Source organism: Hyperolius riggenbachi, chromosome 10 (assembly GCF_040937935.1).
Source record: "Hyperolius riggenbachi isolate aHypRig1 chromosome 10, aHypRig1.pri, whole genome shotgun sequence".
Lineage (NCBI taxonomy): Eukaryota > Metazoa > Chordata > Amphibia > Anura > Hyperoliidae > Hyperolius > Hyperolius riggenbachi.
Window position 1 is genome coordinate 228,602,629 of NC_090655.1, and position 27,962 is coordinate 228,630,590.

Sequence of the window (27,962 nt, forward strand, 5' to 3'; positions counted from 1 at the left end):
TACATCAACTCTAAAAAAAAAAAGTTTAACTGTATTGGACTCCTAAAGGATAAGGGTGGGAACTCAATGGTGGATGATCAAGGTAAGGCGGAGTTATGAAATGCTTTCTTTGCTTTTGTCTTCACAAGGGAAACATCGCTATTGCAAATTACAGATGCAGAAGAGTCTCATTCTTCCACTTGTAATAAATACTTAACACTGGAAGAAGTGAAGGTAAGACTAAATGAATTAAAAATAGACAAGGCACCTGGCCCAGATGGCATACATCCTTGGGTCCTAAGGGAATTAAGCTCAGTTATCAATAAACCCCTTTATCTTATCTTTTGTAACTCTTACAACTGGCAGAGTTCCAGTAGCTTGGCATACAGCCCACGATTTCCCATTATTTAAGAAGGGCAAAAAAATCAAATCCGGGAAATTATAGACCTGTAAACCTAATGTCAGTTGTGTGCAAACTATTTGAGGGGTTACTAAGAGATACTATACAAGACTTCATAGTAGAAAATAATCTTATTTCTCAGCATCAACATGGGTTTACTAAAGACAGATCCTGTTTGACTAACATGCTCAGCTTTTATGAGGCAGTGAACGCTAATGTGGATATTGGGAATGCTGTAGATGTGATATACTTGGACTTTGCAAAGACCTTCTACACTTCCCCACAAAAGTCTGGTGCAAAAGTTGAGGATGCAAGGACTGGGGAAGAGTCTGTGTGCATGGATAGGGAACTGGCTAATGGACACAAAACAAAGAGTTGTGGTGTAAGATCTCGCCACTCATGGCGGCAGAATGCAGAGACCCATGCTGAGGTGCAAGCCTCTGGGTCTCGGCGAAGCTCTGATGTCAATGGAGCGTACGCAGGACGCTCAGTTCCCATTGGCTAAGCGGCGGACGCGTCCTCAGTACGCGCTCCACCGCTGTAAACGGTGACAGCATGTATGCACGGTGTGTCAGCTGACTTGCTGACACGCCGCAAGATGATTGGATACTTTTGGATTCTTTATACTTGATTGGTTAGGCCTAGTATAAAACTTAGGTGAGCGCCCTCTGTCATCGCCCGTGATAGCCTCTGCTGGGCTTGTTGCTGAGACTGCGCTCACAACTGCTGATCTTATATCAACTTTGTCTGTACCTAGACCAAGTTTATTTTCAGATAGATCTTCTGTTGCTGACTTCTGCTTGTTCCTGACCATGTTCTCTGTTTGGACTACCCATTGCCGACTCTGCTTGTTCCTGGATATCCCTGATTGCTGCCTGGATCGACCTCTGCTCGCTCAAAGGATTATTCTTATGAACGCTGCCTGGAATGACTTGGATTGTACTGACTGTCACAGGAGCCCTAGTGGTCGGAACACGAAATGCCTTCCAAACGGTGCCAGCGCACAGATCGTGCGAACTCTGGTCGCAGTCAATGCGTAGGAACCGTCGGGAATTGGCCGCAGACAAACCAGAAGGGAGCCTGTGAGGTACGGTAATTACAACTTTACACACTATTTCAGGGTATCTGCCACCACCACTGGTATGGGCCAGTGGACCCGACTGACTGGTCCTGCGAATAAAAACGGTTAAACACACTCTATTCTGTCTAGATATCAACAATAGTAGCGTCTCTTCAGAGACCTGAGTTCAGTTCCTGTGTATGCTGAATAATAGGGTAGTGGGACAGTGAATGACTTTGATAAAGTCTTTATTCACGGCAATATAAATAATTAATATATACAGAAAATTATTAAAATCAACAATTATTGAGACATGAGATAACACAGTATGAAAATAAAGGGGAGAAAAAATACTTAGTTTCATGGAAAATGTCCTTTTGTGGGAAAATCATCAAGTCCTTGGTTTCAAGTTCCGCAAAGTTCTTTGTTTCAGCTCAATTTACAATCCAAGCAAAATGGAAAATGTCCTTTGTTTCAGTTCAGACAAGATGGCCGCCAACCACATGGTCCCCTGGCTGACAGTGTGCTCTCGTGAAGGTGGAATTTGGAGGACTAAATTGCCCGGGCAGCTCATTCACTTTTAATGGAGCTGAGTTCAGAGGCGGGCTTCCAGAGTCGGCCCCTGGGCCGGATTATGGTAATAACATCTGGGCAGGGGCTTTCACCAGCCCCATAACCCTGACATTTTCTATAGGGCCGACCTACGCGGCCGGCACACAAATAATAATTACATATTCATATTTCTCAGACTAGGCCAGTTCATATGATACCAAACTTGGGCATGTTTGCATGCCCGGTTAAAAAACGGTGGAATCCCCCGAGTTCTGGTAATGCCAGTGGCCCCAATTTAATATCAAAATACTCACAAGATCCGGACCAGCAGAATGATATAACTTTCACATTTCTCACCTGAACGGTATTGCTTAAACATGCTCAAAATCCTAAACTCCATGCTTTCTTATTCTGTCTATATGGCTCCGGCCAGTCTGGGGGGGAAGCAGTGCTTTGAATAGAGTCACCATTTGGTGAGCCCATTGACATCTATCGGAGGTAATGAAAAGTAAACTCTAGCCTCCTGAACACAAGGGTTTGTTCCTGCTCATTAGCATATCAAAAGAGCCATCCTGCAGTTAAGCTGATGCTATCTCTCTGCTGAGAAAAGACTGCAGATGCTCCTACACAATCAATCCAGATATAGCACGTCACTGGCAATCAGTGCAATAAACCGATTGCGTTTGCTCTCTCGTTTCTCACGGCTGTTCCGTGACACTGACCATGTCTTCTGGAAAGTGTGTAACTACTTACAACCTATCTACCACCAGCCTGTCATCCCCTGGCTATAATCTGGACTGCCTCCAAACACCAGGCCTCAGGTGACTATAAGTTTACACTGCCTATTACTCTTACTCCTTGTTTGGTGAATACTATCTGTCAATCTGTATGTTACATCTGCCTGCAGGGTATTGTAGAATTGTATTAGGTAGGAGTTTTGTGCAGGTGTTACGGGCAGTCACATGAGCAAGCCTGACATATGGTCAATGGATCTTATTCAGAATGGTAGGGTCCCACAGAGGTCAGTACTGGGTCCAGTGCTCTTCAATTTATTTATTAATGATCTAGTAGATGCAGTAGAAAGCAATGTTGCTATTTTTGCAGATGATACAAAATTGGGCAGAATTATCAACTCTTAGGAAGATAGTAACATATTGCAACAGGATCTGGATAGGATGTCTATATCGGCACATAAACGGCAGATAAGATTCAATGTTGAAAAATGTAAAGTAATGCATTTTGGTTGCACCAATGGTCTAGCACCATACAAAATATACGGGATACAGATGGGGACATCAAACTTGGAGAAAAACGTACTCATCGACAAGTTTAATAATCGTATTCAATGCCAAGCCGCTGCAGCTAAAGCTAATAAAATTTTTGGATGCATTAAAAGGGAAATAAAAACTTGATATGCTAGCATAATATTGCCCCTGCTTAACTCTCTAGTAAGGCCATCTGGAATCTGGAATTCAGTTCTGGACACCACATTACAGGAAAGATATTGCAGTTTTAGAGCAGGTGCCGAGACTAGCAACAAAATTGATACGTGGGATGGAAGGTCTCACTTACCAAGAAAGGTTATATAAACTGGGTTTATTTAGTCTGGAGAAAAGACGCCTTAGAGGGGATCTAATTAACGTATAAATACATCAGAGGGCAATATAAAAGCTTGGCGGATGAGCTTTTTGTCCCTAGGCTTTCACTAGGGCTGAGCTCTCGGATTCCGAATTTCGAGTTTGCCATCTGAATTTGGACGTTCCGAGTAAGCACTCGAAACTCGAAAATTCGGCAATTCCAAGTACCGAATTCGCGTTTACATTGAAGTCAATAGTGCTAAATTCCGTAGTTAATTGTGAAGCCCCCTTACATGCTATCATCACCAAATTTGGCATGTATATTAAGCAGATGAGTAGGAACATGGTAAGAAAAAATTTTGTGAAAAGACCTTATAGTTTTTGAATTAAACGATTTTAAAGTTTCATAGGAAAAATGGTTTTTAAACTGTGTAAAATGACACTGCTGCAGTACAGGTTACTGCATTCCGAGTTCTGTATACATATTGAGATAGCCAGAATGCTTCGCACCCTGAGCTATACCAGCCTGCATGGTCCATGGTATGGGGGGCTCTGGAGGAGAGGGGCGGCCAACCTCTCCCTCTCCCCCAGAGCCCTTGTCCAATCCATGGATAAGGGGCTCTTCTCCACCTCCGGTGCCCCAGGAAAAGGTGGGGGCAGCTGACGTCCTGGGGGATTCATGGTGCCATCCGGGGTCCCCTTTAACAAGCAGACTCCGGAAGCCGCCCCCTCCCCAGGAGAAATGAGTATAGGGGTACACGGTACCCCTTACCCATTACAGCAGAGAGTTAAAAAAAGAAATAAAAACACGACAACGAAAAAAGTCCTTTATTGCTCTGAATTAACCAGGGATACTTACCTTGCAATAATCCCACACCAGTATCCTCAAAAGTGGTCCCACACCAGTATCCTTAGGAGTGGTCCCACGCACCCGCCCAACTCCGGGGGCTGAATGGCTATAGACAGCCTCTGCAATCTGTATTGCATAAGCTAGAAACACTAAAATTGTTTGCTAAAACAAGATTTTTTGGCAAACAGTGCCAAAAACAAAATGGCTACTGGGGAACTCCCGTTCCCCGGAGGCCACCTCAGAGTGTCAGACTGAGTGTTATTTCACATAAATAAATAGGTGGGTCCAGGGGACCAGGGCACCTCCTGCTCTGATCACCTGGACCCACCATCTATGTGAAAAATGGCTGGTTTCGCCACTCTAGTGTGGCATCCAGCGTTCCGGGATTTCCCAGTGGCCATTTTGATTGCATCACTGTTTGCCGAAATTTCTTGTTTCAAAGGCAACATTTTCGTGTTCATAGCTTCTGCTATACAGATGCAGAGGCTGACTGTGACCATTCAGTGGCGGGAGTTCGTCGGTGTGGGAGGGTGGTGAGATTAGAGTTGAGCCGAAATTTCCGTAATTTCGCATTACTAAAATTACGCATGCGAAATTTGCGATTACGATGCGAAATTACGGTAGCGTAATTGCCATTAAAATCGTAATTGAAAATACCGTAAGCGTAATTTTCAACGCGTAATTTCGCGTTTCGTTCATGCCGTAATTTCGCATTAAACGCTACCGTAACTTCGCGTTAAACCGTAACGCTCCGTAGAATATAAAAAAGCCGCCGACTTTAAGTGTTAATAGCAAAGCCCCCTTAAATGCTAAGAGCCTCAAATTTGGAGAATATATTAAGGAGATCAGGAGGAATAAGAGGAAAATTTTTTTTTCAAAAAGACCTTATAGTTTTTGAGAAAATCGATGTTAAAGTTTCAAAGGAAAAATGTAAACATTTAAAAACCCGCCGACTTTAACGGTTAATAGCAAAGCCTGCTTAAAGTTTAGGAACACCAAATTCCCAGGGTATATTAAGGGGATCAGTGGGAATAAGAGGAAAAAACATTTTTTCAAAAAGACCTTATAGTTTTTGAGAAAATCGATTTTTAAGTTTCAAGGGCGAAAATGTCTTTTAAATGCAGAAAATGTCAGTTTTTTTTGCACAGGTAACAATAGTGTATTATTTTCATAGATTCCCCCAAGTAGGAAGAGTTTTACTTACTTCGTTCTGAGTGTGGGAAATATAAAAAAAAAAACGACGTGGGGTCCCCCCTCCCAGACCTCCTTAACCCCTTGTCCCCCATGCAAACTGGGATAGCCAGAAAGCGGAGCACCGGCCACGTGGGGCTCCGCACCCTGACTATACCAGCCCGCATGGTCCATGGATTGGGGGGTCTCGGAAGGGGAGGGGCAGCCAAGCTTTCCCCTCCCTCTCCGAGCCCTTGTCCAATCCAAGGACAAGGGGCTCTTCTCCACCTCCGATGGGCGGTGGAGGTGGAGGCCGCGATTTCCTGGGGGGGAGGTTCATGGTGGAATCTGGGAGTCCCCTTTAAAACGGGGTCCCCCAGATGCCCACCCCCCCTCCCAGGAGAAATGAGTATAGAGGTACTTGTACCCCTTACCCATCTCCTTTAAGAGTTAAAAGTAAATAAACACACAAACACTTAGAAAAAGTATTTTAATTGAACAAAAAACATAACCACGAAAAAAGTCCTTTAATATTCTTAATTAACCATTAATACTTACCTGTCCCTTTAAATAAATGATCCCTCGCAATATCCTCGGAAATGTTCTATCAGTTACAATGTAACAAAGTTATTACAATGTAACAACTTTGTTACATTGTAACTACGCCGCACCCGACGTCACTCACCGCCGCCGCCGCGTCTGTGCTGCAGGACCCGACAGAGCTCTGAGCTATAGCTCAGAGCTCTCTAAGCATCATTGTATTTGGGCTCCAAGGAGCCCCATTGGTCCTTAGCAGACCAATGGGGTTCCTTCTGATTTTTTTATATTTCCCACACTCAGAACGAAGTAAGTAAAACTCTTCCCACTTGGGGGAATCTATGAAAATAATACACTATTGTTACCTGTGCAAAAAAAACTGACATTTTCCGCATTTAAAAGACATTTTCGCCCTTGAAACTTAAAAATCGATTTTCTCAAAAACTATAAGGTCTTTTTGAAAAAAAAATTTTTCCTCTTATTCCCACTGATCCCCTTAATATACCCTGGGAATTTGGTGTTCCTAAACTTTAAGCAGGCTTTGCTATTAACCGTTGAAGTCGGCGGGTTTTTAAATGTTCACATTTTTCCTTTGAAACTTTAACATCGATTTTCTCAAAAACTATAAGGTCTTTTTGAAAAAAAAAATTTTCCTCTTATTCCTCCTGATCTCCTTAATATATTCTCCAAATTTGAGGCTCTTAGCATTTAAGGGGGCTTTGCTATTAACCCTTAAAGTCGGCGGCTTTTTTTATATCATACGGAGCGTTACGGTTTAACGCGAAATTACGGTAGCGTTTAATGCGAAATTACGGCATGATACGACTGTAATGCGAAAATTACGCGAAAATTACGCTTACGCGAAATTTCGCGAAATCCTTCTTCATTACGATTATGTACTTACGGCCATAATTGTAATTACACTAATTACGCGAAATTTCGCGAAATCGTAATTAGGTCATTACGCTCATCTCTAGGTGAGATGTCCTAAGAGGATACTAGCATGGGACCACTTCTAAGGATACTGGCGTGGGATTTTCGCAAGGTAAGTATCCCTAGTTAATTAGAACAATAAATGACTTTTTTTGTTGTCGTGTTTTTATTTCTTTTTTTAACTCTGCTGAAATGGGTAAGGGGTACCATTTCCCCCTATACTCATTTCTCTTGGGGAGGGGGCGGCTTCTGGGGTCCGCTTGTTAAAGGGGAACCCCAGATGGCACCATGAACCCTCCAGGACGGCGGCGGTCCCCACCTCCTCCAGGGGCACCGGAGGTGGGGAAGAGCCCCTTGTCCATGGATTGGACAAGGGCTCTGGGGGAGAGGGGGAGGTTGACCGCCCCTCTCCTCCAGAGACCCCCCCATACCATGGACCATGCGGGCTGGTATAGCTCAGGGTGCGAAGCCCCACGTGGCCGGGACTCCGCATTCTGGCTATCCCAACCTGCATGGGAGACAAGGAGTTAAGGATGCTTGGAAGGGGGGACCCCACGCTGTCTGTTTTCATGAAATGTATACAATATGTATACAGAACTCGGAATGCAGTAACCTGTACTGCAGCAGTGTCATATTACACAGTTTAAAAACCATTTTTCCTATGAAACTTTGAAATCTATTTGCTCAAAAACTATAAGGTCTTTTCACAAATTTTTTTTTACCATGTTCCTACTCATCTGCTTATTATACATGCCAAATTTGGTGATGATCGCATGTACAGGGGCTTTACAATCAACCGCTGAATTTGGCACTATTGACTATTAAATTCGGTTTTCGCATGCGGTACACGAAATTTCGACAAAATCGGAATTCAGCTGTTCCGATCAGCCCTAGAAGTGATCACCTGCGCGGAAGTGTATTGCAAAAATACGCTTCCACGCAATGCATAAAACTTGCGTGGCTACCGTGACTTACGTGGCTTCCGGTCCTCCGCAGGAACCGCGTGGTGACAAACGTATGCAGTCGCGTGAGGGATGCAGCAAAAACGTCACTTCCGTCACATAAAGCCGCACTGCGTCAGTATGAAAAAAAAAAGACTATGCGGATGTAGTCCCTTTTTTTTTTTATGGGACCCATTGGAGGGAGACATCCCTGTTACCAGTGACTCACCTCTCCCCTCACACCCACATAGCTACTGTTTATGACGAGTCAATTGCTATTTATACCCCCATATTTCTGCAGTTTACACTTTATGGCGAGATATTTAGTTTTATAACCCACACGTAGTTTTACAACCCCCAGGCTACACAGATTCATTAAAGAAGTCTTGATCCTGAATATGTAGCCTAAGGCTGGTTTCACAGTGGGACGTTACAGGCGCACATTAGAGCAGCCTGTAACGCACCCCACCGCACAGCAATGAAAAATCAATGGGCTGTTCACAGTGCCCACGTTGCGTTACACAGTAACGCTGCGCCACCAGACAACGTACTGCATGCAGTACTTTCTAAGCGGCAGAGCCGCGTTAGACTGCTTGCACATGCTCAGTAACGTTGGGGAGGAGCGAAGAGCGGACAGGCACATGGATAATTAATATTCACTGCACTCAGTGACGTGCAGTGTTTACTTCCTGGAGCGGCCACTCTGTGCAGCGATTGGCTGGCGGGACCACGTGATGCCACATGCGCACAAGAGTACGCATCACGGCATCACGGACGCCAGAGGAAGCTGCACAACGCGGCTCACTCTGACGTCCACCTTAGAGAGCACCAGGCGTTGCGTTAGGGGCACGTTATGCGACCATAACGTCCCCTAAAACGCAACGTCCTGGTGTGAAACTAGCCTAAATCTAATGAAAATTAGAAATGATGGCCCTTAACAGGCAAAACTGGCCAGAGCAATGCACCTGTGACTAATTTGCATAACTCCGCCTCCTCCTGATGCTACCCTTCTGTGGATCTATATCAATACATCATGTTTGTTTTCACATGTTGCGTTGCTTGTCAGGATCTGGACAAATACCGGGGGCTTGATTCACAAAAGAGTGCTAACTGTTGGCACGGCCGTTTTCACGCGAATTTTCACGTGTGCGCGCGATCGCGAATTTTTGCGCGCAATTAAACGTTTTCACGTGCAGCGAAATCGTTATCGTTTTTGCTCGCAAACTCGAATTTGCGCGTGAAAACAATAGCGATTTCACGCGAAAATTCGCGTTTGCGCGTGAAACCGTTTAATTGAGCGAAAAAATTCCCGAACGCGCGCAAACACAAAAATTCGTGCGAAAACGGCCGTACTAACAGTTAGCACTCTTTTGTGAATCAAGCCCATGGTGTATATAATCTATATATGAATGAAATAATGATGGAGAAGGTACTTTTGTATTACGCGTCCAGCAGAGCGGCTGATGTAACTGAGCCTGTTACCGGGGCTCACCGCAGCTGAACGGCAGACTGCGGAAGGACGGCGTGGGATTTAGACGTGTTTATGGGAGAAAGCCGCGGGTAAATATCAGAGTTTTAGTATTGTTCATCTCTGAGTCTCTTTAAAGTCCTTCGACAGGAAGTTGCAAGGTCTCCTGGGATTTGACCTCGAAAAAATGCAATTTCCTTGCCTTTTTTGTATGCGATTTTCTAATGCAGTCACTGCAATTGCAAGTTTCTAAAATCACATCCTAGTACTGTGTATAATTCATCACAATTTTCATTATTTTTAAAAAGGCTTTGCAATTGAAAAAAAATGCATGATGTTATAAGAACACAGCGCAACGCAGTCTGTTTGTACAGCCCTAATGCACTAATCCTTAATCTGCACTGACAGCACATGTAAAGGTGCGTACACAGATGCGACTATAGTCGTTTGAAACGATCGTTCCCCGATCGTTTCAAACGACGATCGTTTAACAAAAAGCAACCAACGATCATTAAGTCTAACGACGGACGAGCTAGATCGTTAAAAACGAACGATCTAGCTTGGCGGATTTTTACCAACGACGATCGTTTGCAAAAGTAGTACATCGTTGGAAACGGTCGTTCGTACTAGGCTTGACATGCGCATTTCGCTATTTCTCCATGAAACTTCTCATTTTTATGCGCAAGCGCAATAGTTGCTTTACGTGATGTAACGTTCGTTCTAACGATCAGATCTTTACACACATTTAAAAACTAACTTTACTTAGGTCGTTCTTTCATCAATTAAAAGTTTGTTCGTCGTTCTCAATGAACGATCGTTGTCGCATGTGTGTACGTAGCATAAGGCTGGGTTCACATAGGACATAGCATGAAACGCTGCGTTTTATGTCATGTTGTAAGTTAATGTTGTGTGCGGTGTTTGTGCGTTTGTGGTGCATTTGCAATGCGTTTTCCATGTGTTTTAATGCGTTTGCATATACAAAACGCATATGCGTTTTGTATGCGTTTTCCATGCATTTTTAGATTTCCATTCATGCAAATCACTTGGAAGACAGCAGGAAACCAAAATACAGCAAAAAAATATTTTGTGGAAAAAACGCATGAAAAACGCATACCATTGCGTTCCCATTGACTTTCATTTTGTGCGTTTTGTGGGTACGCATTACACAAAGGGAATCAAGAAGCCGCTACTGCCACACATCTAACCGAGCCTTTTCGAGCACGCCAGATTGATGCCAGTCTGAACGTAAATCGATCGGGCTTCCAAAGTGCAGTATTAGTCTCTGGCAAATTCAGGCCAGTTTCACTCTGAATGTTGGCGGAAGCCTGGCGGCCCCACTGCCGACAGCATTCTTCGGGGATTACTGCGTTAGTACGCTGTAACTCCTATCTGGCAGCCGGCAAAGCAGGAAATGATACTCACTTCCTATGGCCGAGGCGAATTTCACAAAGGACCAGAGGACATGATCTGCGCATGGAGGAAAAACGTTTTAGCCATTTATTTAGGAAAGGGTTCTTTACAGTAAGAGTGATTAACCACTTGCCGACCAGTGGATTTTGGTCTGATCTGTGCTGCGTAGGCTCTCCAGCCCGCAGCACAGATCAGGTTTTAGCCAGGGCGATCAGACTTACCCACTTTTTCCCCCCCACTAGGGGTTATGTCCTGCTGGGGGGGGTCTGATTGCCGCCGGCTCTCTGCGCTTTGCGTGGGGGGGCTCTTCAAAGCCCCCCTCCGCAGCGTTTTCGGCGCTCCGTTCCCCTCCCTCCCACGGATATCCGTCCTGCGCATTGTAGGATAGGCTTCAGCCTATCAAATGATGGCGATCCCCGGCCAATCAGAGGCCGGGGATCGCCAATCTGCCTTACAGCGGCGTCGTATGATGTAAACAGCGGGGATTTCTTCCCCGCGTGTTTACATTTTGCTGGCGAGCCGCGATCGGCGGCTCTCCGGCTGTTCACGGAGACAGCCTCCGTGAACGGACATGGAAAGGCCGTTTCCATGGAAACCCGCAGACGACCAGTTTACGCCAATCGGCGTTAGCTGGTCGTCAAGAGGTTAAGATGTGGAATGCATTGCCACAGGAAGTAGTTATGGCAAATTCTATATCTGCATTTAAACTGGGTTTAGCTGCTTTCCTTGCGTTGAAAGACATCCATGGCTATAATTATTTTTTTGAATCTCAACTCTTTCTGTTCAGTAAGCCAGCACCTATTCAGTAAGGAGGCCTTGGGAAAGACTCCCTAACACTGCTACTTCCTACTGAGCACACCCTAATTGCTGCAGCTTTGAGTCCACCTAGAACTGACAAGACAGGATGTTCTTTGTCTTGTCGTGATTAATGGATTGATAACTGGGACTGTGTCAGGGCCAGGGAACATTGTGTAAACAGCTTTGCATTTGAAGATTTCCCTCTTTTCCATCCTAAAGAGTTGGGAGGGTTATTGATGCTCCTTTTTTGACTTGGGGAAGTCATCACATGCAGCTGCCTCCTATTTTTTACTAAGGCTTTTCAGTGTGTGGGGCCATTTATGATATTATGTATATGATAAAATCCCTAATCGTTCTGGTGGATACTATAGCTTAGTTGGCACCTCATTTTGTTCCATGACAGGTTTCATTAATTACCTGCACACATTTTTTGTCAGTATGTCGATAGGTTAATAGCTATGGCTGCCATAAGCTGGTCCCCCCCCCCCCCCCCCCCTCTATCTTTAATTCTGTGTGTCCACAGGGTGATTGGTTGTTATACAATTGAATTAAATAAAGCTCCTCCATTAATTGACCACATTTCGCAATACACCTGCAGCATCGGCAGACACTGATCCACATACAGCACACGAGCTCCCCCGCCCGAGTCGAAAGTGTCCGATTCCTCAGTGTAGGAAAGCGGCGGCCATTTTCTTGTAGTCCATATTCGTCTTGACTAGCACATAGTTCTGTCGTTTATTTCGCTGGAAGTCCTTCGAATAAAGTACCGGTAATAGTACTGAGTAGTAAACATTTATTAACCAACTGCCTCCGCAGTGCTTGTAATGAGCAGTAGAAAGTATGCGACCATTTTGTTATAGCCCGGAAGAGGAGGAGGATAAGGAGACTAATTTTGATGATGTGGTGAGTGTTGGATGGAGAGAGACAGGCAGCACCCTGCGCAGTGCGGAGGAGGTAATGATGTCTTCTTACTATTCTGTGCACAGGGGGTGACAAGTAGGGGGAATGGGGTCGCTGTCACCTGGCAGGGGGAGGGAAGTCATGTGACCTTGTTAATCAGTAATTGATAATAAAGGCAGCAGAGGCACAGCACACAGAGGGGCACGGCTTGATAATGCACTCTATGCGTTCTGTATTCTGATCGTAAAACAATATAGGAGGGACTGACAATGTACACAAGGTGTAGTTCAATGTTGGGGAGTATATTAGAAAACACACTTTTTGTCAAAATACTAAAAGTTGCTGTAGCAAAACAGAAGGTATTTGTGATCATTCTGGATGGAGTGAGTGTCCCACTACTGAATATGCAAATCATCCCATTGTTGTCCCTGATAGCTAAACACAACTCCAGAACCGCTGGAATGCAATGATCTGACAGCTTGTTAATATCGAGGGCTCCTTTCCACTAGTGCGGCGTGCGTCTTGCAGACGCACGCCAGCACTGAGCGGGTGGGTGGGATCGCAGGCGAATACCATGAGCCGTGCCATGCACGGCTATGGGATTCACAGCCTCTGCCGCGAATTCTGCGGGGGGTCCCGGCCGAATCGCTCCCCCAAGCGATTCCGCCGCGGCGCCGTCATCCCCTAGGGCAGAGTTTTCCCATGTGATTCATGTGCGGGGGAACTCTGCGGAATCGCGGCGGAAACCGCGATAGTGGAAACGGGCCCTACCATATATAGATAGTTTTAAAGAGGAGCTGTTAGGTATAAGGTCTCAGAGAAAATAAACACATATATCAGTAGCTAAAGATTGGCTGTACTTACATTACATATGCATTTCACTGTCCACGTTTGGATTTCACAGAATTTGTATATAGTATATGCAGAGATAGATGCTCCTGACAGCTCATGGCAGGCTCCATGTTTTTCTGTCAAATGTGTCGTCATGTCCTGCCTGCTTCCTGATCACAGAAAAGCTGGTACTAAATAACACAGTGTGCAGTGAATATTAATGAGCCATGTGGCTAGGAACAATAGCTGACTCCTGCAGTGTACTCTGCCCCGAGATTTATCAGTGCTACGCGCTGGACTGATTAGAAGCTGCTGTAACGTCTCATTAGCAGCCGAGGGGAGGGCCCCAGAATGCTTTGCAGTTTAGTATGCGGCTTGCGTCCTTATGGGTCTATAACAGCCTTTAAGATAAGCACACATCAAAGGTAACTGAGATTTTTATCTTCACTAATGGCTTTTGGGCTTCCTTCTAAACTGTTTAACACAGGAGAATAGAGGTTTAAATTAGCTTCTGCAGCCTGACAGTTACTCTTTAACATAGGTTCAAGTGGGATCACAGTGGTTTTGATGCACTTCTGTATGAAGCCTGGATTTACATTTTAAATCCTTGAGTCATTATCAATACTACCTAAAGCAGTTTTTGTTATTTTTGTTAAAATAAAAAAAATTGCTTTAGGTAATATTCATGTTTTTGTCAAAACTGTGTTTAACATGTTAGAAAAGATAATTAAACCTAATACAATGTTTTGTTTTTTTTTTAGTTTCAATAATTTTTATTAAGAATTTTTCAAAAAATAACAGTCAAACAGTAATATTTTGACATAGCAGTATACAATAAGTCATAAAGTCATATGTTGTAACCTAATACAATGTTAATTTTACAATTTCATCCTGCAGTATAAAGCTGGCCATACATCTAGCGATGTTGTGCCCTGATTGACCATACTATCCGTTAATTGTATTGAATTGGATGGAAATCGGTGCTGCAACAAGCATGGACGATCGGCGTGAAATCGGTTGAATGTATCAATCAAACATGCTGCAAAGATCTCGGTCTGTCATGGCCGATTTGATGCATGGCGGTAACAGCGTGCAAAATACAATGACCGCAATGGACCCCCAGTCACTGTCCCCCCAAATGCCCCTTCCTCCCACCTGATGACCGTGCATTGTGTTCTCACCTGCTCCAGCTCTAGTGACTCCCGGTCTCGTCCGCTGCTTCTCCTGAGCGCTGCCAGGCGTGTGTGTGTGAGGTCACACTCATGCCACGTGCTGTACATGCCACGACGTGGTGACTGCGTGTGACAACGGAGCTCAGGAGAAGCAGCGTACCAGACTGGGAGTCACCACATAACATTTGGGGAGACAGCGGCAGGTGCCGCAACACAAGGAAAAACATTTTAGGGCCCGCTTTCACTATAGCGGAAACCGCCGCGAATCCGCAGAATTTCCCCACAGGCAAATCGCGCTGGGAAACTCTGCCATAGGGGACTATGGTGCCGCTGGTCGAGTCGCTTGTGGTAGCGATTCGGCCAGAACTCCCCGCAGAATTCGCTTGGGAGGCAGCGAATCCCATAGCCGTGCATGGCACGGCTGATGGGATTCGCCTGCGATCTCGCACACCCGCTCAGTGCCGGCGGGCGTCTCGCTGACGTGTCCCGCACAAGTGGAAATGGACCCTTAGACATTTTATTTAGGAAAGGGTTGGGTACTTATCCATTAGCCGGGCGCATCCGGCAGGTGGCGCTAATTACTATTCCCCCTCCAGGCCGACATGGATAGTAGGGAAAGATGTAACTCTGGTGGAGTTTTGTCGCCACCTGCCGGATGCGCCCGGCTAACGGATAAGTACCAAGGGTTGTTTACAGTAAGAGTAATTAAGATGTGGAATGCATTGCCATGGGAAGTAGTTATGGCAAATTCTATATCTGCATTTAAAGGGGGCTTAGATGCTTTCCTTGCGATGAAAGACTTCCATGGCTATAATTACTAGGTAATGCCCAGTGGTGTTGACCCAGGGATTTTATCTGATTGCCATCTGGAGTCTGGAAGGAATTTTCCCTTTTGGGGCTAATTGGACCATGCCTTGTGGGGTTTTTTTGCCTTCCTCTGGATCAACAGAGATATGTGAGGGAGCAGGCTGGTGTTGTACTTTATTTTCTGGTTGAACTCGATGGTCGTATGTCTTTTTTTCAACCCAAATAACTATGTAACTATGTAAGGCAGATTCCAGAGAGATTTCATGCTGAAATTAATTGGGAATCGCTTGAAACGTATGTGCAGCCAACAGAAAATCTCTCTGATCAGAGATCTGTGTTTTCGATGATTTGCCCATACATCTTTAGAAGTTCTGTTTGTCATCTATACAATTTATTAGCTCATAAGTTTATTTTCACATCAAGATCAGTTTGGTATTGGAGGCCTGGTGTGTTGTGATTTCTCTCTATTTGGATAGAAAACTGTTCTAAAGGAGCCCTTGAAGATTTCAAGTCTTAGAGCAGTAATTATCATGGGTTAGCAGAGAGATTCAAATAAAGGTTGCAGTCTGTGAGAAGTCTTGGGTGTAAAGGCTCATACACACATCAGACCATAGTCTTTGGAAAATGAAAGATCACAGACCAATCTTACCACCCTTCATTTAGTATGAGAGCCATACTCTACACAGTCTTTTCTATGGAGCTGAACTCCCTATCAGAAAAAAATCTTTGCAAGATGCTACACACACAGATGCTGTACAGACACAAAAGATCAGTATCTGCAAAAGATCTGTTCCTGCCAAAAATCCATTCCTGCAAATTGCAATGATAGTCTATGAGATCTGCAGATCATCATACACACATGATTTAACTGACATTCATCTGCAGATCAAGCAATCATCTGCAGATCTGAAAATCCATCCTGGTGGATCTGATCTGCAGATGAATGTCTGTTAAACAAGGTGTGTATGATTATCTGCAGATCTCATAGACTATCATTGCAATTTGCAGGAATGGATTTTTGGCAGGAACAGATCTTTTGCAGATACTGATCTTTTGTGTCTGTACAGCATCTGTGTGTGCAGCATCTTGCAAAGATTTCTATCTGATGGGGAGTTTAGCTCCATAGAATAGACTGTGTAGAGTATGGCTCTCCTACTACATGAAGGGTGGTAAGATTGGTCTGTGATCTTTCATTTTTAAAAGACTATGGTCTGATGTGTGTATGTGGCCTAAGAGTGTGAGGGCGGGACCATTGTGGAGGATTGGAAGCTACATGTGCAGAGCAGAGACTGGTGGAGATGATTTCTGGAAATTAGGGAGATGTCCTGGAAGAGGGATGGGCAAACATGATAATTCAAGCCAAGCAGTAGTCCCACCCACAGAGCCTGCCTTATTTCAGTCTAGCTAGGCTGCTACAGGTCATATAACCAAAGTTGTTTTTTTTTGTCCTTGGAAACCTAAATATTAACATTTTGTTACTCTGATTGCTTAACTATCAGGCTGTATATTTGGATGTATGCCTGGGGTGTGGGGATTTAACATCCCTCTCTGTTGAGGTTCCCAAAGAGTACCACATTGAGAATCTGAGAGCACCACTTATTTTTGGGGGGTTGGGAAATAACATTCTATTGTCCCCGGAATTTGACCATGGGACTCTCTTTCTTAAAGGCTGCCCTACTTCTTGCATACCGATTATACTGCCTTGTGTCAACCAATTATGGAGCAATGTTTGAGAAACGAGGCAAAGATAGTTACTGCTTTAGCTATCCTAAAAGATGACATCTGCACAGTATAACATGCAACCTCTAAAATGCTGAGGTTTCAACATAAGTAGTATCTCCCCATTCTAATATAGTGTAGAGTCCTGCAGCCCTAATAATTCTCCTTTATTATCTCTGTACAGAGAGCATCTACCTGTGTAGATCACATGACAACATTTGCAAGGATGGATGAGGACTGGAATCTCATAACTAAAAGAATACTAAACCTCACCCTGGAGATTATTTACCTGCTGATTGGAGAGGTGAGGAGGATTCTGGGAGGTCACATGATATTACTCTTATCTTTTTCAATAAAACACTGACCTGACTGGAGAGGGGATGATATCAACTTTATCTTTATTAATAAACACTGACCTGACTGGAGAGGTGAGGAGGATTCTGGGAGATGGTATATCAACCTTATCTTTATTAAAGTACCACTATCATGAACAATTGTAGAATTCTAAATACATGTAAACACACATAAATAATAAGCATGTTGCTTCCACAATAAAATGAGCCATAAATTACTTTTTTCCTATGTTGCTGTCACTTACAGTAGGTAGTAGAAATCGGACAGAACTGACAGGTTTTGGACTAGCCCATCTCCTTTTGGGGAATTTTTATCATTTTGTTTATTTGTCACCAAAGCATTCCATGGAAGGGATCTATACAAACATGCAGGCTTCCCCCACCTGTTGCACACCATTTTAGCAGTTGGACTGAGCAACTGCCATTAACTAAGTGCTTGTAAAATAAAGGATCCCTCATAAGAAGATGGGCTAGTCCAAAATCTGTCAGTTCTGTCAGATTTTTACTACCTACTGTAAGTAACAGCAACATGCGAGAACAGTAATTTATGGCTCATTTTACTCTGGGAGAAAGTACTTCCTAGTTGTATGTGTTTATGTATATTTTACATTTAATACAATTTTTGGGATAGTGGTCCTTTAATAAAACACAGAACTGACTGGAGAGGTGAAGAAGATCCTGGGACGGTCACATGACAGCACTCTTATCTCTGTTAAAGGGAATCTGAAGTGAGTGGTATATGGAGGCTGCCATCTTCTTTCTCTAATAAACCATGCTGCCAATTGCCTGACTTCTGTTCTGAGGCTCTGCCGCTAATATTACAAGACACTAGCCCTTAATAAGCCTGCAGATGTGTGACTTAAAAACAACTAAAGCCAAAAGCTCAGCATAAAGGTAGCCATACTATAGCCATTCTGATTCAATCGGCAAAGCGATCAACTTTATTAAGGAGTTGACTTCAGTATGGTTTATTGAAAGTCGATCGACCAGTGGCCCACACACTACAAGCTATATGTTATGCAATTCACCGTCACCAATCACCTTCACAGATCTGACTGATGTTTTGTTTCCATGCTCTGAATGCAAAAAATTGATTCAGAGTCGATTGAATGACATGTGAATAGTAGCCGATTCCTGTGCGATCGACCAATATCTTGCATCCTGCTCCATCGACTAAGCTGGTCGATTCGACATGAAATCAGCCACTTTTCATCGATTGGGAATTCTGGAACACACTCGATTCCTTCTCAATTCTATAAAACGAATCGAATGGTTGATTGTATAGCCAAATTGCTAGATGTATGGCCACCTTAACAGCCTGGCAACTGGCATTGATTATAAGGGAAAAAAGATGGCAGCCTCTATATTCCTCTCACTTCAGGTTTCCTTTAATAAAACACAGGGCTGTATGGAGAAAAGAAGAGGATTATAGAGGGTCACATGACAGACCTGACTAGAGAGGTTAGGAGGATTCTGGGAGATTCATGTAACATTACTTGGTCTTCTTCACAGAGGGTTCCTCCAGTGAAGGCTGGTGGTCAAGTCACCATCACAGTCCCTCCATCTCACTCCCTGACACCTGAGCGAAATAACAAAAAGAAGATTCTAGAAGTCACCAGGAGGATCACTGAGCTGCTGTCAGGAGAGGTGAGTATAGCTGGGCATTCTGGTACATTATTATACACATTTCCTTAGACCTGTGCAGTATCTCCCTGTTGGGGTAACATCTGATGAATCACTGTTACAGTTCCAGGTCAGGAGCCTCTTAGAAGCCTTTTTCTGCAGCTCAGACTTGAGACGCTCTAGGCCAGTGATGGCTAATCTTGGCACTCCAGCTGTGGTGGAACTACAAGTCCCATGAGGCATTGCAATACTCTTACAGCTCTAAGCATAACCCAGGGAGGCAGAGGCATGATGGGATTTGTAGTTTTGTCACAACTGGAGTGCCAAGGTTAGCCATCACTGCTCTAGGCTGACATTTTTTTGCACACGTTCTGTGTTTTCCCCAATTGTGTGCAGTGTCGTCAGCATGATGCCTATTGTGAAGCAAGCAGAATTCTCCCCATGGGGGCTGTGGTATCGAGAAGGTGCTTTGACCTAATTTATCAACCGAGAACACAAATAACCCGTCACCCCTTCCTGTCAAGTAAGAAGGGGGAAGCAGAGATAGATTCATATGCAATGAGGCCCTAAGCAAGGCAGTAGCTGTGGCTCCTCCTTATGGTCCTTTTGGTAATGTAAGATGGGAGAAGGGTCAGAGAAAGTGGCAGCTGGGCCCCCTGACACTGAATGGGCCCTAGGCACCTGCTGTGCAGTGGCTGAACATCTAGCAAAGGTGTGTGTGTGTGTTTTCTGTGATCTTTTGTTGACCCAAATACAAACAAAGATGCCTTTTTTTTAGAAATAAATGGTATATGTGTCTGTCTGTTCAAACATCACATTTGTTTGAAATATGTTGAAGTGAACAGAGGCAGTGGTGGTCTTAAAGAGGACCTGTAACAAAAAATAGTTCCCCTGGGGGGTACTCACCTCGGGAGGGGGAAGCCTCAGGGTCCCAATGAGGCTTTCCCTTCCCCTGTAGCTGAAGGCAGTCCAGCGCTGGCTCCGCCAAAGTGGCCCGGAATCCTCCCTCGACAAGCCTGACAACCGCTGATTTAGTTACCTTTCCTGGCTCTAGCCTATCTCTGTCGGGTCCGCTCTACTGCGCAGGCTATTTCCGCCTATACTCGATACTACGCCTGCGCTGGAGCCAGGAAGGTAAATACTTACATCCCACTGTTCGGGGAGCTTTATCGCCGCCGCCGTGTGCCCGAGGAGGATTGGGGAGCCTCAATAGGATCCGGAGGCTTCCCCCACCCGAGGTGAGTACCCCCCAGGGGAGGTTTTTTTTTCGTTACAGGTTTTCTTTAAAAAACGGTTGATATTATATCAACAAGCAAATTTATTTATATATACACTCCAAAGGGTCAAGGCAACGTGTATCGTGGTTGTGGCCCTGCTTCATCAGGCAATAGGGGATGGAGCATACAGCAACAAGTTGGGCATGTGGCAAAAGATGCCCAAAGTCTGTTGGCCTATCTGGCTGTAGTTGTAGTTACAGTTGCTTTTTCTTTTAAGTATTAGAAATAATAATAGCCCTAATGCTTTTTTCCTGTTGGACTCAAAAGCACTTGAGGGCTGCTGCCACTTAAAGAGACTCTGTAACAACAAAAACCTCCCCTGGGGGGTACTCACCTCGGGTGGGGGAAGCCTCCGGATCCTAATGAGGCTTCCCACGCCGTCCTCTGTCCCACGGGGGTCTCGCCGCAGCCCTCCGAACAGCCGGCGACTGTGCCGACTGTCAGTTCAATATTTACCTTTGCTGGCTCCAGCGGGGGCGCTGTGGCGACTTTCGGCACGGAAATAGACGGAAATACCCGATCTCCGTCGGGTCCGCTCTACTGCGCAGGCGCCGGAAACTTGCGCCTGCGCAGTAGAGCAGACCCGACGGCGATCGGGTATTTCCGCCTACTTCGGCGCCGAGAGGCATCAGAGCGCCTGCGCAGGAGCCAGGAAGGTAAATATTGCGTCACCGCTGCACGGAGGGCTACAGCGAGACCCCCGAGGGACGCAGGACGGCGTGGGAAGCCTCATTAGGATCCTGAGGCTTCCCCCACCCGAGGTGAGTACCCCCCAGGGGCCGTTTTGTCGTTACAGTTCCTCTTTAAGGGCATGCAGAAGAGACCACCCTGCAGTGTTAGAGAGTCTTGCCTAAGGACTCATTACTGAATAGGTACTGATCAATGCCCTGATTCGAACCCTGGTCTCCCATGTTAAAGGCAGAGCCCTTAACCAGTACACTATCCAGCCACATGACTTTTTAAAAGAGTTTGGCCTACAGGATCCAGGACTCGACTCACCCTTATGATTCACGAATGCATATTATAGGTAGAGGATAATGTACACTGTAGTCAAAGAGGAATGCCAATGGGTCACATTGTATAGGGGGCATTTCACTAAGCTAGTATATTGAGTTACAGAAACCCACACGATCATACACAGAAAGACCACACCATCCCACACCATTATCAGGTATCTGGAGCTGAGGTTCTAGAACTCTAACGAAGCATCAATCTATGATATGAGATGAAATGTTTTTATCAGTGTTGGTTGATTAGAGTTCACAAGAAATCCTAACATCTGTATAGTGCTTTTCTCCTGTCGGGCTCAAGGTGCTTGAGAGCTGCAGACAGTTAAGGTATGCTCAGTAGGCCACCCTGGAGCATTAATTAAGCAGTTTAGTCCAAGGATTCCTACTCTTATACCCAGAGTTACAGATTGCCCAGTTAGCTCATGGTGAACCAAAACTCCTAGGAGTGTGTAAGGGGCTACAATGGACCAAAAAGCTCTCCTCTTACTGAAATGTTATGCAAAACAGAAGTTTGCCTTCTTAAAACAGAAGGTATTTGCCATAATTCATGTTGGAGTGCGCATATGATGTCTCCCATGATGCATCACTGCTGAATATGCAAATCATCTCTTGTCGTCCCTGTAAGCTAACCACACCTCCATTACTGCTGGAATGCAATGATGTGTCAGCTTGGTAATTGTACAGAGCCACAATAATCCAACATGCATACAGACTGTTTCGGATTTGTTGATCCTCATCAGTGCATGGCATGGATTAATGTGGCTCTTTGGAGTAGGACTTGAAACACCCAGAGTTACAGATTGCCCAGCAGGCTCATGGTGAACCAGAACTCCTAGGAGTGTGCCTTCTTACTAAAATGTTATGCAAAACAACAGTTTGCCTTCTTAAAATAGAAGGTATTCTACTCTTATACTGTTAGCAAGCACACTGTCCAACTGCTCAGATGTATCGAATATCTTATTCTCTATTATTTCTTGGGTTTAGGATGAGGAGGAGATTGTTGTGAAAGTTGAGATCAAAGAAGAGGATACACATGCAGTGGGTGATCAGCAGTCTATGGAGGAGAGAGATATGATTGGTACAGCTGAAGAGGAGGAAGATGAAGAAGAAGAGACATATGTGACGGTTGATCAGCAGTCTTCAGAGGAGGGGTTTGAACAGATCTTGACTACAATTAAAGAGGAATACTTTTCTCCAGATATCAGAACAGGTAAAAAAGACGCATGAGTGAACAGCTAAAAAAGAGGCATGGGTGTTTTTATATGATCCAAAAGGATGAGGCTGCATCATACACAGGTGCATGTTACATTAAGCTACACATAGTGTAGTTAGACTATCTTTAACTGAAAAAAGTTGTCTTAATTATAGCAAGATTAAAGGTCCGTACACACGCCAGACTGCAGGCAACCTCCCGCTGGGCGGGTTTTCAGCAGACAGTCCGGCGTGTGTATAGTCTGTCGGCGGACTGATACGGCTGTTTCTGAGCGATCCGCCAGGCGGATCACTCGGAAACAGCCGTATCAGTCTGCAGACAGACTGTACACACGCCAGACTGTCGCTGGAACGCCCACCCAGCGGGAGGTGACGACGGACCCGTCATTGCCTGCAGTCTGGCGTGTGTACGGACCTTAAGAGTCTAAACCTATTGACAATTTATCCTTAATTGATGAGATTTTATGAGATTGATGAGATTTTAATTATATTTCATTATAGTTTTATATATCATATGCCACATATTGAAACTGAAATTAAACTTTTTGTGAAAATTCTCATTGCTGGTGATAAAAATATCGCTGTACTGCCTCCACCACCTATTGTTTTCTTGGAGGAGGAGATACTGTACATAATATGAAAGGTCCATCTTCATTCCTCAGTATAACATCATGTCTCCAACAAATCAGGAGATAGTGTACATTATCTCCTCCTCATGTGTTGGTACTATGATGTTATACTGAGGAATAGAGATGGACCTTTCATATGGTGTACAGTATCTCCTCCTCATTTGTTGGTGCTATGATGTTATACTGAGGAATGGAGCTGGACCTTTCATATGGTGTACAGTATCTCCTCCTCATTTGTTGGTGCTATGATGTTATACTGAGGAATAGAGATGGACCTTTCATATGGTGTACAGTATCTCCTCCTCATTTGTTGGTGCTATGATGTTATACTGAGGAATGAAGATGGACCTTTCATATGGTGCACTGCAGAGTTCCCCAACCCTGTCCTCAAGGCCCACCAACAGTACATGTTTTACAGGAAACCACACACAGTCACAAATGGGGTAATTAGTGTCTCGGTGGAGCTGATTTACTACCTTTGTGGATTTATACAAAACATGCAGTGTTGGTGGGCCTTGAGGACAGGGTTGGGGAACACTGCTGTGCACCATATGAAAGGCCCATCTCCATTCCTCAGTATAACATCAGTTCCCAACAAATGGGGAGGAGATACTATAAACCATATGAAAGGTCCATCTCCATTCCTCAGTATAACATCATGTACCCAACAAATGAGGAGCAGATACTGTACACCATATGAAAGGCCCATCTCCATTCCTCAGTATAACATCATATTACCAACAATACATGGCTACTTATTGTGAAACAGGAAGGACAGCTGCCTGTACTCTTTTTATTTCATGCTCCCTGTATATCTCAACAGATGGGAAATATGATGGGGACATTTCAGAGGAACATCTTAATTTGTCTTCCAACGATGCTGCAGAGGAAAATGGCCTGGCACAGTATTCTACCAGTGAACACCCCATTAATCAATATATAAATCACAGACTCTACCATATGGATACTTCAGTATCAGCCTCCGACCCTGAGGAATCCTCTGATCCATCACATCCTTTTATCCTTAATATCGATCCGAGATTTCACAGTGAGGAGAGATTGCATGATCCATTTCATTCTCTGGAGTTCTTCCCTGAGAAACCCCGTAGCGCTAGAGATGGGAGCGATAAGACATATTCATGCTCTGCATGTGGTAAGTGCTTTAGAAGCCAGTCTCTTCGTGATGTGCATGAGAGAGCTCACTTAGAAGGAACTATTTTTTCCTGTCCAGAGTGCCAGAAGTGCTTCACTCAGCAGTCCGAGCTTGTCATGCACCAGCAGTCGCACAGGGGGGAAATGCCTTTTATATGCCCCCAGTGTGGGAAAGGCTTTTCACGGAGAGGTAAACTCATCATACACCAGAGAAGTCACACTGGCGAGCGTCCATTTGCATGTTCAGAGTGCGGGAAAGGTTTCATCCACAAAGGAGACCTCCTTAGACACCAGAGAAGTCACACCGGTGAGCACCCTTATTCCTGTTCAGAGTGTGGGAAGTGTTTTACCCGGAAAGAAACGCTCATTGTTCATAAAATTACTCACACAGGCGAGCGTCCTTTTTCATGTGCTGAGTGTGGGAAAGCTTTCTCACAGAAAGGCAAGCTCATCATACACCAGAAAAGCCATACAGGAGAGCGGCCTTTTTCTTGTTCAGAGTGCGGGAAAGGGTTCATTCACAAGGGAGATCTTCTCAGACATGAGAGAATGCACACCGGCCAGCATCCTTTTTCATGTCCGGAGTGTGGCAAAGGTTTCTCACAGAATTGTCAGCTCATCATACACCAGAGGAGTCACACAGGCGAGCGACCTTTTTCCTGTTCGGAGTGCCCGAAATGTTTCATTCACAAAGGCGACCTCCTCAGACACATGAGAAGCCATACAGGGGAACGCCCATTTTCCTGTTCAGAGTGCGAGAAATGCTTTACTAGGAAAGAAAGCCTTCTTTCTCATGAGAAAAAATCACACAGAGGAACTTTATTAGGTCAAGAATGTGGAACATAATTTATTCTGAGATGAGACTTTGTGCACCAGAGAATTCACTGATAAGTGAGGGGTGAGATCCTGTACACTCCATTCCTGCTTCCTTTTGCTACCCAACTCAGACTCTTCCCTCTCCTCCTGTGGCTTCCTTCGTAGTATAATAAAAATGGAGTTTAATATTTTTCTTAAAAAAATCTTCCCCTAGTCCTGTGCAGTACTTGTTTGTGTCTTACCTGCAGCTCATCGATTAGCTAATTTCAGATATATCACTTTTAATGTCAGGAACCCAAAAACCGGCCACATCCTGTATCACAGACTGTGAGTCTTGTAAGCTGCAATCTTCTCAGAAAGATTTAGTCTGTGCCCTCCCCCTTGCAATCTGAACTGCAGGATAATTCTGTCAAAGCAGCAGTCCCAACCTCAGAGCCAGAAACTTGCTCTCTTAAGTCAGTTGCTTTTGGTCGTGTGATTAGAATTGCTGGACAAGAGTTTTATCTGAAGAATCATTTGATCATTATTATTATAATGCATTAATACATTTCGATCTTTTATTTTTTGGGATTAATTATAATGTTATCACCTTCCTTCAACCTTACCCTAAGCTAGACACCTTTCTGACAGCTGACACACTTTCCTGACACCTAATCTATTTCCCTAATGTGTTTTTTCCTCCTGATGCCTAACCCTCCCCTGCTAATATTATTAACTTTAATCTGCCCACTGATATAATGCCCTTCCTGACACCAAAAGTTGGCTATACACTGGCAGATGTCCACTCTGACATGCCCAAAAGATAGATCCCTCTATCACTCAAAATCTAATTGGAAAGGAATCTATTTCAGCCACACACTGCAAATATACTCTGAATAGATTTTAGCTTGAATTCTATTAAACAAGCTGTAGAACCGCCACAGACCAAGACTGGCTGATGGGCCCCTAGATCTACTCCCACCCTGCAGATGGCTCACAGCACACTTTGGACATAGCACACCCTCCATTTCTTTCTGTCTGCATTACACCCTCCCGCCACATGTTCTCTGTGACCCGGCAGGGTATACATACTCTCAAAACACAATTCCGGGTCATGGAGACGGAAGGATACAGTACAGAGTGTCCCAGCAGGACAGGTTAGTGTGTGAGTTCTCCGCGTCACAACAGGCCTCCGTGGGACCACTATTAAAACTTTAGGAGAGACCCGAGGGGGGAGGGGAGGGATGAGGGTTCTGTCAGCCTGCCGTCGAACTACTGCCGCACCCCTGGCCCGTCCCCTTTCAAGCAAAATAGCAAAATCTTCTAGTGACATTGGTTTGAAATTACAATTGGGCAGCATTGATTTTTGGCAGGTTTGATCGTAGGTGAGAATCATTTAGTGTATGTATGGTCATTTTAACCCTAACCTGCCCCGACATTATGCCCTACCTGACACCTAACATAACTTCCATCCCTAATGTTATCTACTTCCTGGCGCCAAACACTAACAGCTTCCTTTAACCCCTCCCCCCCCCCAATACATAGAGACAATAAGTGTGACTCACTACACTTGTAGAATGTAAGGTATCCTTATTTATTTATATAAATGAAGCTGCCCTTTGCTATGCATGTGGCACATCCTGGTATGATATTGTGCTTAACTGCTGGATCCCCGTTTGTTTTACTGGTTCTCCTTTTTGAATAATCTGATCCAGACATCTCTCTCATTGGGGCGCTCGCTTTCGTCTCCATGGAGCAGAACATACTGCACACCTGGGACCCCTGACAATTGTATCTGGTGATAATGATGCTGCTTGCTTATGTAGCTTGGGACTTAGCTTACCCACTTGTATACAAGCAAGTGGTGCGGTCAGCTTCTGCAGTGTTATATTTACAGTGCATCATTTTACCTAAGAGGCCTGTTTGGAATAACATTCTCTATGTTCAAATTGTTAAGCGTTACTTGGAAATCCGTAATGGTGATCTTGGTGAACGCTGATCTTGCTGAACGCAGTTTTCTGGCCATCAGCTGATTCATTATATTTATAAATAGGCCCCTAAATGTTTTCACCATTATTTTGATTGAAATTCAACCAGAATTAAGCTGAATTACTCCGGCAGGATTCTGCGCCTGAAGATCTGCCTTACAAGCAGCTTGCACTGCACTGCCGTCACCAACACTTGCAGCTCCGCCCATACCACTTTGCACTATGTTTGTTATATTATACTCCCATCAGCCAGCACACTCCAGACAATCCGAATCGTATGGTCCATCGACTGCCAAGTCGAGTAATCTATGGGCATCATTAGAGATGAATATTGCTGCAATCTGGCTAGGGACAGCTCAGAATTCCTTCTGTATGTGTTTTTGTATTCATTAATAGATCTGAACTGAGTGGATTTTCTCAACAATAGGGTAATTCACCCTTACCTCTCCAGAATTTCCATAAATTGTAATGAAGACCATTTTTTGCCCATAAAGGTCAACATGCTGTGAGTTTAGTTCCACTTTTTGGGGGTGGGCCAATCTTTTTAATACAATTCTATTTATTTTTTTAAATTAAATAATAAGATCGGGGGAAGTGTAGAGTCTCCACCTTGTCAGGCAAGTCTGCAGTATTGGCTCCGGTTCCAGCCTCCATATTCTTATTGTCAGTATGTTGGTGCACTACTTGGATAGTAGGATCATACACAACATTTCCTTATTGTTTTATTGGAACTTGCATTGTGTATATACGATATACTGTAAGTAAGTGTTCTGCTTCCTGTGTCAATAAAATGGTTTTCAGTTCCTTAACTTTATGTCC

General features: G+C 44.4%; 1 protein-coding gene across 1 annotated transcript; it reads left to right on the forward strand.

Moving 5' to 3' along the window:
* Positions 1–12,459: 12,459 nt before the first annotated feature.
* Positions 12,460–27,952, forward strand: LOC137534708 (zinc finger protein 260-like). The gene is made up of 5 exons (XM_068256326.1): positions 12,460–12,629; positions 17,289–17,408; positions 18,970–19,104; positions 22,352–22,577; positions 24,032–27,952. The coding sequence occupies exons 1-5, from the start codon at positions 12,516–12,518 to the stop codon at positions 25,204–25,206; spliced, it is 1,770 nt and encodes a 589-aa protein (XP_068112427.1). The 5' UTR covers positions 12,460–12,515; the 3' UTR covers positions 25,207–27,952.
* The last annotated feature ends 10 nt before the right edge of the window (positions 27,953–27,962 follow it).

Coding starts and splice junctions, on each gene's coding strand:
- LOC137534708 (XM_068256326.1), top strand. CDS start 12,516: ATGCGACCATTTTGTTATAGCCCGGAAGAGGAGGAGGATAAGGAGACT. Junction 12,630..17,288: donor CCCTGCGCAGTGCGGAGGAG/GTAATGATGTCT, acceptor ATCTCTGTACAG/AGAGCATCTACCTGTGTAGA. Junction 19,105..22,351: donor CTGAGCTGCTGTCAGGAGAG/GTGAGTATAGCT, acceptor TCTTGGGTTTAG/GATGAGGAGGAGATTGTTGT.